The 17,941-nt window shown below is 43.0% G+C and overlaps 1 protein-coding gene across 1 annotated transcript in view; it reads left to right on the forward strand.

Annotated features, from left to right (window-relative positions):
* Positions 1–17,941, forward strand: part of Mypn (myopalladin) — an 85,636-nt gene that overhangs the window by 37,988 nt on the left and 29,707 nt on the right. Inside the window, 5 exon segments of the mRNA NM_001368817.1 lie at positions 1,642–1,738; positions 2,855–2,926; positions 12,249–12,390; positions 14,933–14,956; positions 16,942–17,058. Coding sequence (NP_001355746.1) covers positions 1,642–1,738; positions 2,855–2,926; positions 12,249–12,390; positions 14,933–14,956; positions 16,942–17,058 — 452 coding nt within the window.

Genomic DNA, 17,941 nt, shown 5'->3' on the forward strand with positions numbered 1-17,941 from the left:
GGCTGGCCTGGAACTCAGAGACCTGCCTGCCTCTACCTCCTGAGTGCTGGAATTAAGGTGCACATGCCACTCCCCTCATGGGCCATGTCCAGAAAGTCATTGCTGGCTACAGCAAAGGTTAGGACACAGTCTCTCTACAGTAGCCATGAGGGAAAAAAGAGTTTCCTATTATAGAGCTGAACAAGCGCTGGGAAGATGTGCAGTTTGCTTCTTAGAATACATGCTCCCCGTCTAGGAGAAAAATTCACTGTGTCTGTATGTCCTCCCTGGTTGTATGGAGATCCCATAGGCATCTCTACTGAGTGTGGCAAAAGTGGGAGTTTCCTCCTGTAACCTTCCTAAGAGCCTTTACAAACCAAATGATTATTTACCCACTTTAAAGATGAAGAAGCTGAGAAGCAACATCCAACCAAAGAGAGAGTAGTCCACTGCCAGTGGTCAGTGGTTATCTGTCCTCCCGGGCCATAGGTGACAGCCCAGGTTCAAGATCGTGGGGGGCGGGGGAGACTTTAAGTTTTCCCAGGGTTCTTTTGGAAAACAAGAATCTTTCACCCACAGCCTTCCCCTCTGCCTTAGGCGCTTTCTCTTGTCAGGTCCTCTGGCCAGATCTCTATCTTCCTCACAAAACTAATTTTCTATCAGCATCCTTTTCAAGAGTACTTCCTGGTTCAAATTTCTTTAACTTGTATATATCTGAAGAGCTTGTTGACTTTAGGATATATTTATTTTTGCCAGGACAAATCTCAGAAATAAATATTTACAAAGCCTGGCTCCCCCCCAGCCCCCGTTCTTTTCTTGCTTGAGAAGGGAAGAGATGGAGTTGTTGATGGTTTGCTTGCCCAGTGTGCACAAAGCCCTGGATTTGATTCCCATCACCACATAAAACAGGCATGGGGGTTCATGCCTCTAATTTGAGCATTCAGAAGGTAAATGTAGAAGGATCAGAAGTTCAAGGCCCCCCTTAGCTGCATAGCCAGTTCAAAGTCAGCAGAGAGAGAGAGAGAGAGAGAGAGAGAGAGAGAGAGACAGAGAGAGAGAGACAGAGACAGACAGAGAGACAGAGACAGACAGAGACAGACACAGAGACACAGAGACAGACAGAGAGACAGAGAATGAGCGAGAACGCCCTAAATTTAGTGGTTTAGACCTTTAATCCCAGCACTTGAGAGGCAGAGACAAGTGGATTTCTGTAGCTTCAAGGCCAACCTGGCTTACACAGTGAAACCCCGTCTTTAAAAAAGAGGAAGAAAAAGGAAAATAAATAAATGGAGAGAGGGAGGGAGAAAGAGAAAAATAAGAAAAGAGTAAAAGTGAGAAAGAAATAGAGACGGGGACAGCAAAACAAATCTTTAGCAATTCTCTCTAGCCTGCACTGTCCCATCATGTGAGCCTCAGGTCACTGTTGATATATCTGACTTGCTGGCTGTGCCCCATGCAAGGAACCCAAGGCTAAGAAAGTTGTCTTCATGTGTGTATTGCCTGTAGAGTATATAGCAATGGAATGTGGGTGAGTACTTACTTGTAGAATATTGTCAAAGTCTTACTATGTCCAACTATAAGCAGTGCTGACATCACTGGTTTTGTAGACTTTTCATGAGCTTATAGTTCTGTTTTATAATCTATATTTTAATAATTTCTCAGAATCCAGAAGCCAAATGAGGTGTCCTCACCTCCTACCACCTCTGCAACCATTCCTCCAACAGTACAAGCCCAGCCCAGAGTGTCCACCATTCAGCAGGTAAAAGAATCTAAGTCAAACACAAGTGACCATGACCACCTTGCATGGTCCAGTCATGCTCCTCGTGTATAATCTATCATTAATCACTTTGTCTTCTGCCCATGAGCTCATGGCTTCTGATGGCTTTGGAAACCTAGTCTCTAACTCCTTGGGAAAACAAAGGAAAAGAGACATTTGACATGTTAATCCACAGCATCCCTGTTTTATAAAAAGTGCCAATCATATGTTGACCAATGGATGCACATCTTACCTTCCTTGCATGGAACTTGGCTTCTCCTTACTAGACAAGGAGGAAGTTGGTGGGTTTGTTGTTGTTGTTTTAGAAAACTCATAAAGACATCTTTCAAGTTGGTGATGATGTTTATTAGAAAACACCCACTGTATAGAAACATATTCAGTAAAAGTTTTAAGCAGAGCTGGAGAAATGGCTCAATGGTTAAGATTAAGTATTGCTCTTGCAGAGGACCTGATTTGGTCCCCAGCCTGTACTTTGAGTTCATAACCAACAGTGATTCCAGTTCCTGGGGAATCAGCTGCCTCTTTTGGCTTCCACAGATACTGGCAGGCACGTGCACAAGCAGAGATACAGACCTATACACATAACTAAAACTAAAATAAAATCTACAAGGTTTCCAGGCATCTTCTATCCATATATAAAAATATTTATCTATGCATATACTTTAAAACATGAAATTATACTTTCTAAGTGTGTCTACTGCACGCTTACGAGGATCTAAATAAATATATTTAACATATTGATTTACAACTTAAAAAAATATTCCCAATTACTTACCTAACCCCCTCAGTCATGCAGAAGTCAACTTTGAATCCAAATACATTGGTCTTTCTATCATGATTTACATAGCCCCGGGACTTGATAAGCTACTCACCTAGACCTTCAGGGGGATGGGGGAGTGTATTCTGGAGCTAGCCTGTCCTAGGAAGAAATGCAGTAGATTTGGTCTACAATCGCAAGTCCATGACTCCTGCATTTAGAAAACAAGGTCTTTTGACTTGAGGTTAGTGTTGGGACAAAGCCTGTAGGTTTGTTATCTTTAGGTCTCTCCATTCAGTAACCTGGGTGACAGTGACTGTACTGCTGATTCTCTCTAACAGTGTCAGAGTCCTACCAACTATTTGCAAGGCCTGAACGGGAAACCCATCATTGCAGCACCAGTGTTTACGAAGGTAATCGAAAAAGATTTCTTTCTGTCAGGGCTTTAAACACCACGGAACCCAGACAAAGGACCTTTGACCAGCAGAGTTTATCTCAGGATTTGTTTTTTGGGAGTACAGTGTAGGACTTAAGGTATTTTGTGTTTCAGAAGTCCCCATGGTATTACAGTTAGACCCAGGTTTATTGGTTTTATTTTACTTTTTTTGAGCTAGGATCGAATATATCCCAGACTGGCCTTGAACTTACTTGTAATTTAAGATGACCTTGAACTTCTGATTCTTTTTACCTTAATCTCTTGAACACTGAGGTTAAAGATGTATGTGGCTACACCCAATTTATCCATTGCTAGGAACTGAACTCAGGGCCTTGCATGTGCTAGGCAAAATTCCATCAGCTAAGCTGTATCCCTAGCCCATCTCCAAATCCCAGGTCTTCCCCCACCTCCTCCTCCTTCTCCTCCTTCCCTTCCTCCTCCTCTTCCTCCTTTTCCTCCTCTTCCTTCTTCCTCTTCCTCCTTTTCCTCCTCTTCCTTCTTCCTCTTCCTTTTTTTTTCTCCTCACTTCCTTTTGTTTTTACTAAAACAAGTGACAATTTTATTTTCACCTGTTACACTACAAGTGAAAACTGCACTTTTTAAAAAAAAATTTTTCACTTCTCCCTTCCAAAACTATTCTGTTAGGGGAAAGTTTTCCTTGTTATGCAGCTAGGAAAAAACAAAACAAAACAAAAAAACAAAACAGAAAAAAAAACCCAGAAAACAAAAGACACTCAGGCTCAGCACAGCAATCTCCTGGTGAAACAGAATAAGAAACAAAACCGATAGAGAACCTTCTGCTCTGATCTGTCTGGCTGAGTCATGGCAGGCAGAGTGGCCACCCTCATAGGACAGGCGGAGGAGGCCCGGGAATCCCAGGGATGTAGCCTCCCATGGATGACCGAGTTTCTAGGGCAGGTCCCATCCCAGGAGGAGGAGGGCCCCTCATTGGCATCATGGGAGGGCCTTTCATGTGGGGTGCAGGCATCATGCCAGGGTGTGGAGGACCCTGGAGACTGGGGAGAGGTGGGCTCATGGCCCCTGCAGGAGGAGGAGCAAAGAATGGAGCTGGGGGTACCTTTCCTTGTTGATCTGCCGCTGTCGTTTTGTCAGTCAGGCCTACTCTTCCATCTGTTCATTTCTGGTAATAGTCTTTCACATTGCCTTTGTTTTCCTATCACTGCAGCCTCACAGATGGAGAATCACTGGTAAGATACGTATCACAGAAGTGACCATAAACTTAAGCATGTTGCTCCTCAGGCTGTAGACTATGGAGTTCCACATCATCCCATGTCTCTGATTTCTAATGACACTTTCTGTAATGAGGGAAATGTACTCACTGCTAATCTCACTGACCTTTATGACCATTCTAAAGCCTGTTAAACAGTCACTCCTGGAGATCATGGGACAGGGAGATCACATGACAGGATTCTGGCCACTTGTTATTCTAGAGATGGATCCCGACTTTCAGGAGAATCTGATTCTCCAAAGGATTGCCTTTGGTGCTCAAGGAAACAGAGCTAAGTGATCTTGGGAGATTTAACATAAAGTCTGGCTTAGGACATAGAGCTTGCTCTTCTGTTCTGTGGTATTAGCAACTGTGGAATTATCCAATTCTAAATCACGCAGTCTTTGTATTTTGAACTTGAAAATTCAGTCAGAGGTTTTCGTTTACAAAGGGAAAAGCTAAGGGAGGGTTAGAGAGATTAAACTAAAACTCAGCTGGTGTCGCAGGACTGGTTAATGGTAGGATTAGGGGTCAGAACAAGTTTCCTACTTGTAATACTGAGATTCTTTGAACAACACATGCCATTGCCCAAGACAATGAATTCAAAGGTGAAAACTAAATCATGTCGGATATTTTATATTTTGAAAAGTAAATATGTCTCCATAATATTCTTCTTAGTATGAGTATGTAGGCCCAAGGAGATTTTTATTCTAAAAGGAATATGGTTGGAGCCATAGATATTAATTGTGGGTAATTTTGTTTTCCAAGGGTCATTAGTAATGTCTAGAAACACTTTCTGTTCTCACATGAGTGGGCCATGCTAGCGGCATGCAGAATATTGTTAAGCACCCTAGTACACAGGGTGCCAGCCCTTGTCCTCCAGCAAAGAATTATCTAGCCCCAGATCTCTAGAGTGCCCAAGATGAGGAAGCCCTGTTTTAAGAAAATTGGCACGTGTGGTCTTTCCTCGAGGTACTGATAACCCTTGCTAGATTCACAAATGTCCCAAAAGGGGAGCTCCGCATATTGGATGAGATCATCCAAGATGGCTTCCCAAAACTCATCATGGAGTCTAGCGTGATCCTTGTCTACCCATTTCCATCTCAATTAGACACATATTCTTATGCGAATAAGGTATCTATTTATTTTAAAGATTCATTTAATATTCTGCCTCTGGTGTTTGAGCCTCACTATTGTGAAAGATTGGATGTAGGAAAACACCATGTCATGATTAGTAAACACAAGACTCTGAAGAGGAATTGTGGAGTGGAGTGGAGTTGTGGATGGGCTATGTGTGTGTGTATGTGTGATGTATGTGTATGTATATGTGTATATGTACAGGTGTGTATATGTCTCTGTGTATATGTGTGTGCGTTTGTATATTCATATGAGTGTATATATCTATGTATGTGTGTCAGTTAACCTATTTCTGTCATCTCTTATTGACACTGCTAAGTCAGATAGTCTTACGATAGAGCATATAAGTGACACAGAAAGAAAGCAATGTATCATGCTCATTTGTTACAGGTTAGAGACCATGCTGACTCTTCAAAAGTAGCTAAACCACCAGATACACCACATCTGGTCCCAGCAAAGTCTTCCCATTCTCAGCACCTAAGCTCAGGTGTGCTAGGATTCACATGGCTCAGAACACATGCTGTTTATATTTCCCAGTCATCCTGAAAGCTATGTATGTATGCAGATAGGGACAATGATGCAACCCCTATAACCCTAACAGTCGGGAAGCTGAGGCAGAGAGGCTGCTCAAGGCCAGCCTGGGCACATAGAAAGATCCTTTCTCAAAAGCTAAGTTCCAAAAGCTAGTTTTCTTTCTTTCTCTCTTTCTTTCTTTCTTTCTTTCTTTCTTTCTTTCTTTCTTTCTTTCTTCCTCTCTCTCTCTCTCTCTCTCTCTCTCTCTCTCTCTCTCTCTCTCTTCTTCCCTCCCTCCCTCCCTCCCTTCCTTCCTTCCTTCTTTAAAAAAATCTGGGTTCAGGGTGTAGCTCAGTGGTTAGGTAGTTGCCTACCAAGCACAGAGCCCTGGGTTTATCCCCCAGGATTTGGGGGGAGGGTGGCGACAGCGGCACAGAGACAGAGAGAGACAGAGATACAGAGACAGAGGGAGTCAGATAGGGCCCTTTGTATTAATTCTATTTCATATTAATTTAATTTTCAAGGTCACTCATAGCATCCATTTTAACTGCATTTACTGAGGCGACTCTGGTTGCCTCTTTCTGATTAGATGTTCTGGGTGGCAGATACAAATGCCTTTGACATAAAAATGGGGAAATGAATCGATCATTAAATATGGTGAAGTCTAAAAACGTTAGCTTGCTGGTAGGAAATCAGCTCTCAGATTTGAGCTATGGGAAGGCCTTTTCTGCCAGCTGCATGTAGGCTTTTGCCTCTGTAAATGGGATCAGGATGGCCCGGGGACATGGGGCACCAGGATAGGCTGGGGTTCAAATTCCAGAGAGACTTATCAGCCCCAGTGTGCTTGCGTTAGTTTCCGTCAGTGAGGGCGGGATTGAGGTCACAGTCACTGCCAGTGTCATTAGCGAATATCTGAGTCACAGTTACCGAGGATGGTATTACGCCACTGAGCAGTGCTAGCAGGTGATTTGCATACATCGGCCCAGGTTACTCCGTCTCTGTTTACCTCTTTAGAGACGTCTGGCAGTGCAGTTCCTCTGACTCATTTTCCATACAGCCCAACAAAGCATTTCTTTGCCAATTATGGCAAGACAGCATTTTATTTTTAAAAGCCGTGATTGGAGAGTGGAGTTTTATTTAACTCCTTTCCCCCCTGATGACAGAGAATGCTTGCAGGCTTTCAGGACTAGGCTTCTCTGTGTAGCCCTGGCTGTCCTGGAACTTGCTCTGTAGACCAGGCTGGCCTCGAACTCCACCTGCCTCTGCTTCCCAAGAGCCAGGATTAAAGATGTGACCACCACCCTGTGTGTATATTCCTTTTATAGAAGGTTTAAGTGAAAAGGAGAATTGCCCTACCAAACAATGCCATTGTTAAGAGCACACCATAAGTCCCAGTATGCTTATTCATACAGAGTGCCTGGTGACAGTTGGTTGTCTTGTGACATAAACATGTGCTTATGAATGCTAGGCAAATGCTCTGCCACTGAGCTACAACCCCAGCCCTGCTTCTTGTTGTTGTTGTTGTTGTTGTTGTTGTTGTTGTCGTCGTCGTCGTCGTCGTCGTCCTCGTCGTCGTTGTTGTTGTTTTAGGCAAAGCCTCAGGCTGTCCTCAAACTCTCCGAGTAGCAGTGGATGACTTTGAACTCTGGGTCTTTCTGCTTTCACCTGCTGAGTGCCGTGCTACAATGTATCCGTGAGCACACCTGCTCTTAGCAGTGCTGGGAATCCAACCCAGGGGTTTGTGCCTGCTAGGCAGCCTCTCTTATCAATGGAGTTATATTCTCAGCCCACCTTGTATGCTTTGTTTCTTTTAATGTTTCACGTGTATTCACATATTTGGTGTGGGTGTGGGTACAGATACATGCATAAGATTAGAGACAACTTGCGGGAGTCAGGTCTGTTCCTCTACCCTGTATGTTTTCAGGGATGGGATTTAGGTTCTCAATCTTGACAAGTATCCTTCCCCTTTGAGCCATCTCACCGCGTTTCCTGTGTTTTGAAACACTCTGTGTTTGGAGCTAGACCACCCTTCCTCCTCCTCTTTGCAACATCAAAAACACTTCACTCTGCTTAGGAAGAGAACAGCACTCACACATCTTGAGTGTGGAGGGAGGGAGGTGACCAAATTAGAATCTTGCTCCTGTCACCTCCCACTCCATGGCAGCTGCCCTGGCCGGCTTTCAAGGCTGCAGCAGCCCTGGCTCTGGTAGCTTCAGCAGTAACTTGAAGATCATAAGGGGGCAGGGGAAGCGAGAATTTCAAGAGTGCTACATTATATAACCACAGAGGCAGGAAACCCTGAAATAACTGGGCCAGTGGCCAGATCCAGATTTCTCAAGGCTTCACCGTCCCTCCTCCCAACCCACCAATCCCAGAGACTTCTGCATCCTTAGCCTGGAGCACCTATGATAACCAAACTGACATGGCCCAAGTATGGTAGTCAGAGGACAACTTGTGGGAGTCTGTTTTCTCCTCTCACCATGTAGGTCCTGGAATCAAACTTATCCTCAGGTGGCAAGCACCTTTGCCTGCTGAGCTATCTCACCATCTCCCATTGGTCTATAATCTTTCTTGGCCAACTGTAAGGCACTATACACATTTACATGCTTCATGTCCAAAGAGGCTGAAACATTTGGATTTTTTTTTTCTTTTCTTTTTTTTCGGAGCTGGGGACCGAACCCAGGGCCTTGCACTTGCTAGGCAAGCACTCTACCACTGAGCTAAATCCCCAACTCCTGGATTTAAAAAGATAAATAACAAAATGAACCTTAGAGCTATGCTTAAAAAATATTTTATTTTATGCAGATGAGTGTTTTTAATTTGTCTGCATATATGTATGTGCACCCCATTCATACTTATATCCAAGGCCAGAGGAGTACATTAGACCCCCTTGAACTGCAGCTATAGACAATTGTGAGTCACCATGTGGATGCTGGTACTCAAGCTTTGGTCTTCTTCGAGAACAAGTGCTCCTAACTGATAATGCATTTTAACCAGTAAGGGAGATGCTGTTTCTGTTTTCATTTTGTTTTGTTTTGTTTGTTGGGTTTTTTTGTTTGTTTGTTTGTTTGTTTGTTTGTTTTGGTTTTGGGGGGTTTTTGGTGGTGGTGGTGGGTTTTCTTGTTTTCTAGACAGGGTCTCAATATGTAGCTCTGGTTGTCCTAGAATTTACTACATAGACCAGGCTGACCTCAAACAGAGATTCACCTGCCTCTGCCACCCAAGCACTGGAGCTAAAGGGTGCCACTATGTCTGGCTGAAATGCCGTTTGTGAAGGCATCCTTGTGTTGAGTCTGCCAGCCAAGATTGACTAAGCAGGAACCCCCATTTATGGCACTTGACTCTATAGGGCAGGGGCGAAGCAAGCATGTATTTAAATCTATTCTGTAGTAATACTTCCATCTCTGGAAGCTTCAGAATATCTTCAGGAAGAGAAGGGACAAAGGGCCCAGGGCTACCTGGTCATGAAGAATGTCCTGACTGTGTCGGATGTGTAACGAATGAACTCGAGCACAAACTCTGCAGTGACAAATGAGACAGTTTTGTACTTTGGCCATTGTTTTTACTTCAGGGGAATGTGGACTTTTGACTATAGAGACTTTATTTCAGATCCATAATTTCTAGTAAAGATTAACTCAGGCTTTCTCAGTTGAGGACTGTCTCATTTAGCCTGTTCACCTTGATTGAAATTAGGTAAACGTCATCAAGTTTGAACTCCTTATGTGTGTTTGTGTGGGTTTTGTTACTGTGATGAAATACAAGACCGGATCCTTTATACAGAAGAGAAGTTTATGTACCTTACAGGTTTGGAGTTTCAAGGGTCTAACAGTGGTGTTGCCTCAGCTCTGGTAACACAATGATGGGGAAGAGAAAGAATAGGAAGAGAATCACACAGAGAGACGGGGTTTTAAAGAAGAAAGGAGGGCCTAGAGAGATAGCTTGGAGGTTAAGAGTACTTGCTGCTCTTCCAGAGGTCCTGTATTCTATTTCCAGCTCCCACACGATGGCTCACAACCATCCATAACTCCAGTTCCAGAGGAGGATCCAGCCCCCTCCTCCCCTCTCCTCCCTGAGCACCAGGCATATAGACGTGGCCCCTAGACAGACATGCAGGTGAATGCCACACATAAAAGTTCTTTTGAAAAAAGAAATGAAGAGAAAAGGAGCCAGTAACAACCTCTCAATTCACCTCTTTTAACACTGTGATACTGGGGAATGAGCTTCTAAGGTGTGAATGTTTAGGGAGATGTATTGTGTGATCCCCATCAGCATCACAGCACTGGAGGATGCCTGAGGTCTACTGCTGTGACTACTACAGCGCCATCCACACTGTGTCCTAATGGCTTAACTAATCTGTATGTGTGAGTAGGTACACGGGCCATCTCCTGAAGAGACTTTGTACACAACCTTGGATTTTCCAAGTCTAGTAGTGCACACCTCTGGTTCCAGCACTCAGGAGACGGAGGCAGGAAAATCAAGAGTTCATCCTCAGCTACATAACAAGGCTACTTTAATCTAAAAAATGAAAACAAAACAGCTCCAGGAAGATGGCTCAGTTGTGGGGCTGAAGGAAAACCTTAGCAGTAGAGAGACTACTACTTTTCCAAGGACCAGAGTTCAGAGGACTACACCAGGCAGCTCATGATAGCTTGTAACTCCAGCTGGTGCATTCTTTTGGTCTCACTCCACCCACATACAAGTACATAAGCATACACATATACACATAATTAAAAATAAAAAAATTATGTGGATAAACTTTTAAGAAAAAGAAAAATAAACCTACGGTTTGCAACAATACCGGCTTTGACTTTCAGCAACTATTCCTGAGAGGCTTGTAAGATCACCCTTGGACCCTTCTCTTTTGGGTATTGACCCCTGCTAGCATGAACTTCTACCTCCTACCCTAGACATTAGCAGGCCTACTCTGTACACAGTAGCACTGTGGGTATCTTGGCTGACCTTTCAAATAGAACACAGGTCTCCACTTTCATTGTCAAATGAAAAATTACAACCACCAGACAGGGCTTCTGTCAGCTGTGACACAGCCTCTCAAGAGGTTCCTTCTGCAAAACAGCTTCGCAGACCCTCTGCTGAGAACCAACTTAGCAAACAAATTGAGCCACAAGCCACATTAGAACCTGTAGATTGGCTTCTTTCTGTATAGATCCATTTAATAAACCTGCCATATATCAATTACACAATCCATTCGGCCACTACTGTTTTCAACTGGGGACTGTTGATTTGATTTGTTTACCTCAGAAGTAATGAACATTCCATTGAGAATTAATTCCAGGGGTTGGGGATTTAACTCAGTGGTAGAGCGCTTGCCTAGCAAGCACAAGGCCCTGGGTTCGGTCCCCAGCTCGGGGGGGGGGGGGGGATTTTCTCGGAGGTCAGGGAAGAGCATAGCATGCATCAGATGCATGGATGTTGCCTGCTGTCTAGCGGACGTGCAGAATGACTAGATTTTTCAATCCAATAGCACTTTTATTAATTCGGAACCCACTCTGTTATTTGGGTCATGAATGATTTCAGGAAATAAATTTGGGACTACGGAAAGAACAAAGTACTGACATTGAACTACAGTGCCCCCTGGCTGTCATGATGCCAATTCACAGACACCTCCGAATTAAAAGTCAACAGCTATGTGCACTGAGGTCAGAGTTTTCAACCTTGGGACGATGGGACAAGACCTTGTCATCTACAAAACTCACGATTGAAAACTGTTCCACTAACCAAAACCACCCCACTTTGTAATACTTCTAAGTAGGTTTGTGATTTTTGTGTAAGGCATCACTCCGTAGCTGTTGTAGATGTCGTAGCCCACATCACTAGACAAGGGTTATAAATGTGTCAGAGCAATGCACAAATAGAATGTTTGTTTTTGTAGACAAGAACTGTAAAAAAAAATGACAAATTATAGGAGTGGATGACAAAAGAAATAAAAAACTAACAAATAATAACAGAAGTTAGGAAAAAACCCTCCTTCACTCAAAGTGTCTTACCTAATATTTAATAAACTTGATCAGCACTGAAGTGCAGGTAAAGTAGAACAATGAGGGGGCTGCACCGATGGCTCAGCGGTTAAGAGCCCTGGCTGTTCTTCCAGAGGTCCTGAGTTCAATTCCCAGCAACCACATGGTGATTCACAACCATCTGTAATGGGATCCGATGCCCTCTTCTGGTGTGTCTGAAGACAGCTACAGTGTACTCACTCACATACATTAAATAAATAAATAAATAAATCTGTAAAGGGGGAATAATGAGGAAAGAACCTTGGAAGGTTGGATGGTGCTATCTTTAGAGTAAAGCTGCCAGAGACATAGATGATGTGGGGGAAAAAAATCCAAGGGCGAGCCTCCCTAGGAGTAGGATATGGTCCCCAAATGCATTGGTCATAACAGTACTTCTGTCATCCCAGATGCTGCAGAACTTGTCAGCCTCTGAGGGGCAGCTGGTTGTCTTTGAGTGCAGAGTGAAAGGGGCCCCGTCTCCGAAAGTCGAGTGGTACAGAGAAGGAACCTTAATCGAAGACTCCCCAGACTTCAGGATCTTACAAAAGAGTAAGTTGACACTTTTCTGATAGTTTTGCTTTTTAAAATAAGGGTTCCATATAGGTTTTTAAAAATGTTTATACACATATATTTACATTATATATTAATATATATTAAATATATGTCTTTTAAAAAGCTAACACAAAGGGGTTGGAGAGATGGCTCAACAGTTAAGAGCACTGACTGCTCCTCCAGAGGACATGGTCTTAATTCTCAGCTCCCATTTGGAGACTCTCAGCTGTCTATAGCTCCAGTTCCAGGTCTGCTGCTCTCTTCTGGCCTCTGTGGGTACTGGAAGCATGGTGTACACAGACATAAATACAGACAAAAACACTCATGGGTAAAAGTTCTGTTCAGATGTCTTAAACTAATATAAAATCACTTATCAGAATGTCTTCTAAGGCTGGGCATGGTGGCCTTTGACCCCCAGCAGTCTGGAGGCAGAGGCAGGTGGATCTCAGAGTTCAAGGCCAGCCAGGGCTACACAGAGAAACCCTTTCTCAAAAACAAAACTAAAGAATGTCTCCAGGGCTGGAGAGATGGCTCAGTGGTTAAGAGCATTGACTGCAGCACAAGGCCCTGGGTTCGGTCCTCAGCTCCGGAAAAAAAAAAAAAAAGCATTGACTGCTCTTCCAGAGGTCCTGAGTTCAATTCCCAGCAACCACATGGTGGCTCACAACCATCTATAATTCCAATGCCCTCTTCTGGTGTGTCTGAAGACAGCAACAGTATACGCACATACATGAAATAAATAAACCTTTTTTAAAGAAAGAATGTCTCCTAAGATAAATTGTATTAATATATTGGTATACATTTTCCAAGATTTCTCCATACATACTTTAATTAAAAAAATCTGTCTTTTTTTTTTGTTGTTGTTTTAATTGATTTCACATTTTGAGACAGGGTCTTACTGTATAGCTCTTGCTGACCTGGAATTTATGTAGACCAGGATTGCCTTGAATTCAAGGAGATTCCCCTGCCTTTTCCTTTCAAGTGTTGATACTAAAAGCATGTTCCACCACGCCCAAACATAATTGATTTTTTACACCAGAATTTATAGACATCTTTTCATATTGCTATGTTGTTCTTAGTTTTACGTATTATTTTAAATTTTAGTTACAGGTATTTATTGTGTCTGTATGTGTGGCTACATGTATACAGCACACCTGTTGCGGTTGGAGGACAGCTTGTGGGTTCTCCACTTTCACTGTGTGGTTCCTGCTGATTCAAATCAGGTGATCCGCCTTGGCGACAAGTACCTTTACCCGTCGAGCCATTTTGCCAGCCATTATACTTTCGTTTGTTTCTTGCAGTGCTAGGGATTGAACCCAGGACCCTGTGCATGGCAGACAAGAGCTCTACCACTAAGCTACATCTAAGATTTGTTACCTTTAAAACGAGTATAAGTCATGGGCCAGCTAGATGGCTCGGTGGGCAAGGGCACCTGCCTATATCCCTAGATCCAAAGAGAGCAAAGAGAGCATTGACTCCTGAAGATCTTTCCTCTGGCCTCCACATGCATGGTGGCAGCAACAGCAGCAACCCTAAATACCATCTAACTGAGAAAGGAAAGACACGTTGGTAGTTCTGTGTATCGTGTAGAAGATGGATGGTATATGTACAGTCAATTATGGAATGCCTGCAATTGGATAAATGTGTGTGGAACTCCTCTATTTTGTGGTAGGCACTTTGAGGGAAACCAAACAATTCTAGGATAATGAACTTGCTGCCTTTGCATGGCCCAAGGCTCTTAAGTTTACAAACTTATAGGAGGAAGAAGCTACATTTTATTGGCACTTGGGAGCCTAAAGCTGAGAAATATTTCTCAAACATCACAAGCTTTCTTCTGGGGAAAGTGAGTCATGGGCCCATGAGATGACTCAGCAGGCAGAGGCTCTTGCCTTCGAGCCTTAAGACCCAACTTTCATTCTAGGATCCACATGATGGAAAGAAAGAGCCGAGTCTTGCAGACTGACCTCCACATGAGTGCTGTGGAGTGCACGCAACATATGATAGATACATAGATAGATGGATAGATAGATAGATAAATAGATAGATAGATAGATAGATAGATGATAGATAGATAGATAGATGATATATATGTATATATACACACATACATGGATGATTGGATGGATAGATGGGTGGGTGGATGGATGAATGGATGGATGGATGAATGGTGGTAAATTATAGATGATAGATAGATGGTATATGATAGATGATAGGTAGGGATAGGTAATAGATAGAGACCAGTCCTTCTGAATCTCATCTCTCTCTGGCACTCTTCCTTGCCTGGGGCCCTGAAGCTTATTTTCCACTGTGTCAACCCAGGTGTGCTGTAAGACAAAGCACCACGTAGCTGCTTTCCAACCCCCCTCTGCAGACTTCTTGAGGTCATTGGTAGCTGGGTCATTATATAACCTTGACAGATTGTCCTTATCACTTTGCCCCAAGTAAGCAAGACACTGGGGTTCTACTGAAAGCTTCTGATGGAAATAATAGCTTCCCAGCCAACAAGTGCTCACAACCGTTTGTTCTTTTCTTCCTTCAGAACCCCGATCCATGGCAGAACCAGGTAAAGATCATCTCCTTGAACTTATTCATATGTGATGAGTGGTTTGAGACACACATACATGGGAATGTCCCAATTACTCTAGTATCAAGACAAAGTGAAAATAAACATTTCTAGAAAGATCCAAATGAACTCTCGCTGTAATTGTAGAAGCGGGGAAGAGGGAGTATATCAATTGATCATCAGATATGAATCCAGTTAGGTTTGTTTTACCTTTTCTTGGGGTATTTTTCCTTCTACCCTAACTCTCACCCATTTCATACCCTCCTCAAAACCAGGCTTCAAATTTCTTTGATGCCAAGTCAAGTCCAAGCCCCGCAGTCTTTGTGTCTCAAACTTATTGGATGAGAGGCTGGGAAAATGGATTTTCCATGGATTTGACTGATACTACGGTACCCGTCAAAATAAATAAAGAAATAATTTATGGATGAGATTCAGGAATTTATAGAGTTGTTTTTCTAATTTTGGAGAGTACTGAAATAGAAATGGGAGCCAGGAAACATCTGCCTGTAGACAGTGTGAGTGCTTTACAAACCAGAGCCTTCAGGCTGTAGCCCCCATGAAGAGATTGTTCACAGTTTTACTGCAGCTCTCTTCTCACAACAAAGGCATCCCAGAAGTAAGCTCAAATGGTCATACTGTACACCTACATACACTAGACCACCGGGCACGTAATGAAGACAGTTCTTTCTATAAGAAGTAACCAATATTGTCTGTCATAGCCTCCTGGAAAATTCTAGAACAGTGGTTCTCGACCTTCTTAAAGCCGCAACCCCTTAATACAGTTCCTCATGTTGTAGTGACCCTCCAACCATAAAATTACTTTCCTAGCTATTTCATAACTGCAAGTGTGCTATTGTTATAAATAATAATGTAACTATCTCCTATGCAGGACATCTGATATTCGACCCCGACCCACAGGTTGAGAACGCTATGCTGGTGCGATCTAGTTGACTTAATTTAGTCATCACAAAGTACTGGGATGCCAAGCTTCCCCCAGTACATCTATTTTAACAATTTTGTTTTAATGACCCCGATCTCCTTTAGTTGTCAAAGAATATCTAACTGTATTAATTTTAGGCTCTCGTCATGTCTTAGAATTGCCTGTACTGTCACAAGACTTCATTTTGTGTATCAGGTTAGTCCATAGGAACAACTGGAATTACAAAGGGAGATGCACTCCATCCCCTTCTCACCTGGAGTCTCTGTTCTCTATCAGCTAACTGCTACTATTTAAACAGCATTCATTGACAGTTAATATCTGTCCGATTTTTCGTGCTTCTGGTGATCAAACCCAGACCCTCTCACATATTAGGCATGAATGTTCACGCTGAGATATAGCCCCAGTCCTTCTGCCCAATTTTAAACCATGGCCTCTATTTAAAATGATCTCACAGTGGAATTTCCCCTCAAAGATAATGAGGGATTGGGGTTTAGAAACCTATTACATTACTTTTTCTGTTTCACACACACCCTTCCTTTTTCTTCCTTTGACCCTTGGTTTGTTCTTGTGTCTTTTGACAAAGTTTATTGTTAGTTTATTTTTGTCATCTGGATGCATGACATAGAAACAGAACGTGCATCATGGGTAACCACTGATCTTGGTCCACCCTAGCTGGCAAAGGCTAGAGAGACTATGACAGGAGAGTGAGGAGTTTGAGGCAGGCAGGCCTAAGTTGCACCTTTTGGGATGTAGCTCGATCCTTAAGGGGCTCCCATAGTGTGATATGTAGCACAGCAACTCAAAACACTCTTGTCAATTCTCAGCCTATTGGCACAGGGCTGTTGGTTTTATATCTTTGGACTCCTTCAGCCTCCTAATCGGTCAATTTGACCAAAATAGTTATTTGGTGCTGTCGTTTTAGAAGAACTAATTAAGTCGGCTCCCTATATCAACCTTTGTGGACATGTCGTTTGCAATCAGTAAAGTCTCAGGATTCTGTCTCTGTGAGTAAGCCATTGACCTTTTCTGCCTTGCTGGCACACAGAGGAGATCTGCACATTAGTCATCGCTGAGGTGTTTGCAGAAGACTCAGGATGCTTCACGTGCACGGCAAGCAACAAGTACGGCACGGTGTCTAGCATCGCACAGCTGGCTGTGAGAGGTGAGTGCAGTTGGGCTGCGAATGTGAATTTCAGAGTCATCTTTCCTTCTCGATTTGCTTGTGAGCCATAAAGAATTAAATTAGGGGCTAGAGAAATGACTCCAGGGTTAAGAGCACTGGCCATTCTTCCAGAGGACCCAAGTTCAACATTTCACACTTAACAACCATCTGTAACTCCACTTCCAGGGGAATCTAACACCCTCTTCTGGTCTTCAAGGGCAGTGCCTACATATGATGTGCATACATACAGACAGGCAAAGCACACATAAAATAAAGATAAAATGTCTTTGAAAAATTAATTATTAAGAAAAATGTTCTTGGGGACTGCCGAGAAGATGGCTTAGCAGGGAAAAGTACCTTATACCAAGCCTGACTGACTGAATTTAGTCTCCGAGATCCACACGGTAAAAGAATAACACTGGTTCCAGCAAGTTGACCTCTGACCTCCACTCTCATCCCTTGGCCTGCCTGCATGAGTGTATATACACATGCACAAAATAATAATAATAATAATAATAATAATAATAATAATAATAATAATAATAATGGTTGGACTGGAGAGATAGTTCAATGGTTAAGAGCACTGACTGCTCTTCCAGAGGTCCTGAGTTCAAATCCCAGCAACCACATGGTGGATCACAACCATTTGTAATGGGATCTTATGCCCTCTTCTGGTGTGTCTGAAGACAGCTACAGTGTACTTATAGATAATAAATTAATCTTAAAAAACAGAAAAGAAAGTGGTATTGTAGTACAAATCATAATTGTTGGTAAAGCACTTGCCTAGCATGCATGAAGTCTTGGGTTCCTTCTCCAGCACTGCATAGACCAGGCCTATGTACACACACCCGTAATCCCAGTGCTGGGAACCTGAAGGCCAGGG

Source organism: Rattus norvegicus, chromosome 20, assembly GCF_021556685.1.
Source record: "Rattus norvegicus strain SHRSP/BbbUtx chromosome 20, alternate assembly SHRSP_T2T, whole genome shotgun sequence".
NCBI lineage: Eukaryota > Metazoa > Chordata > Mammalia > Rodentia > Muridae > Rattus > Rattus norvegicus.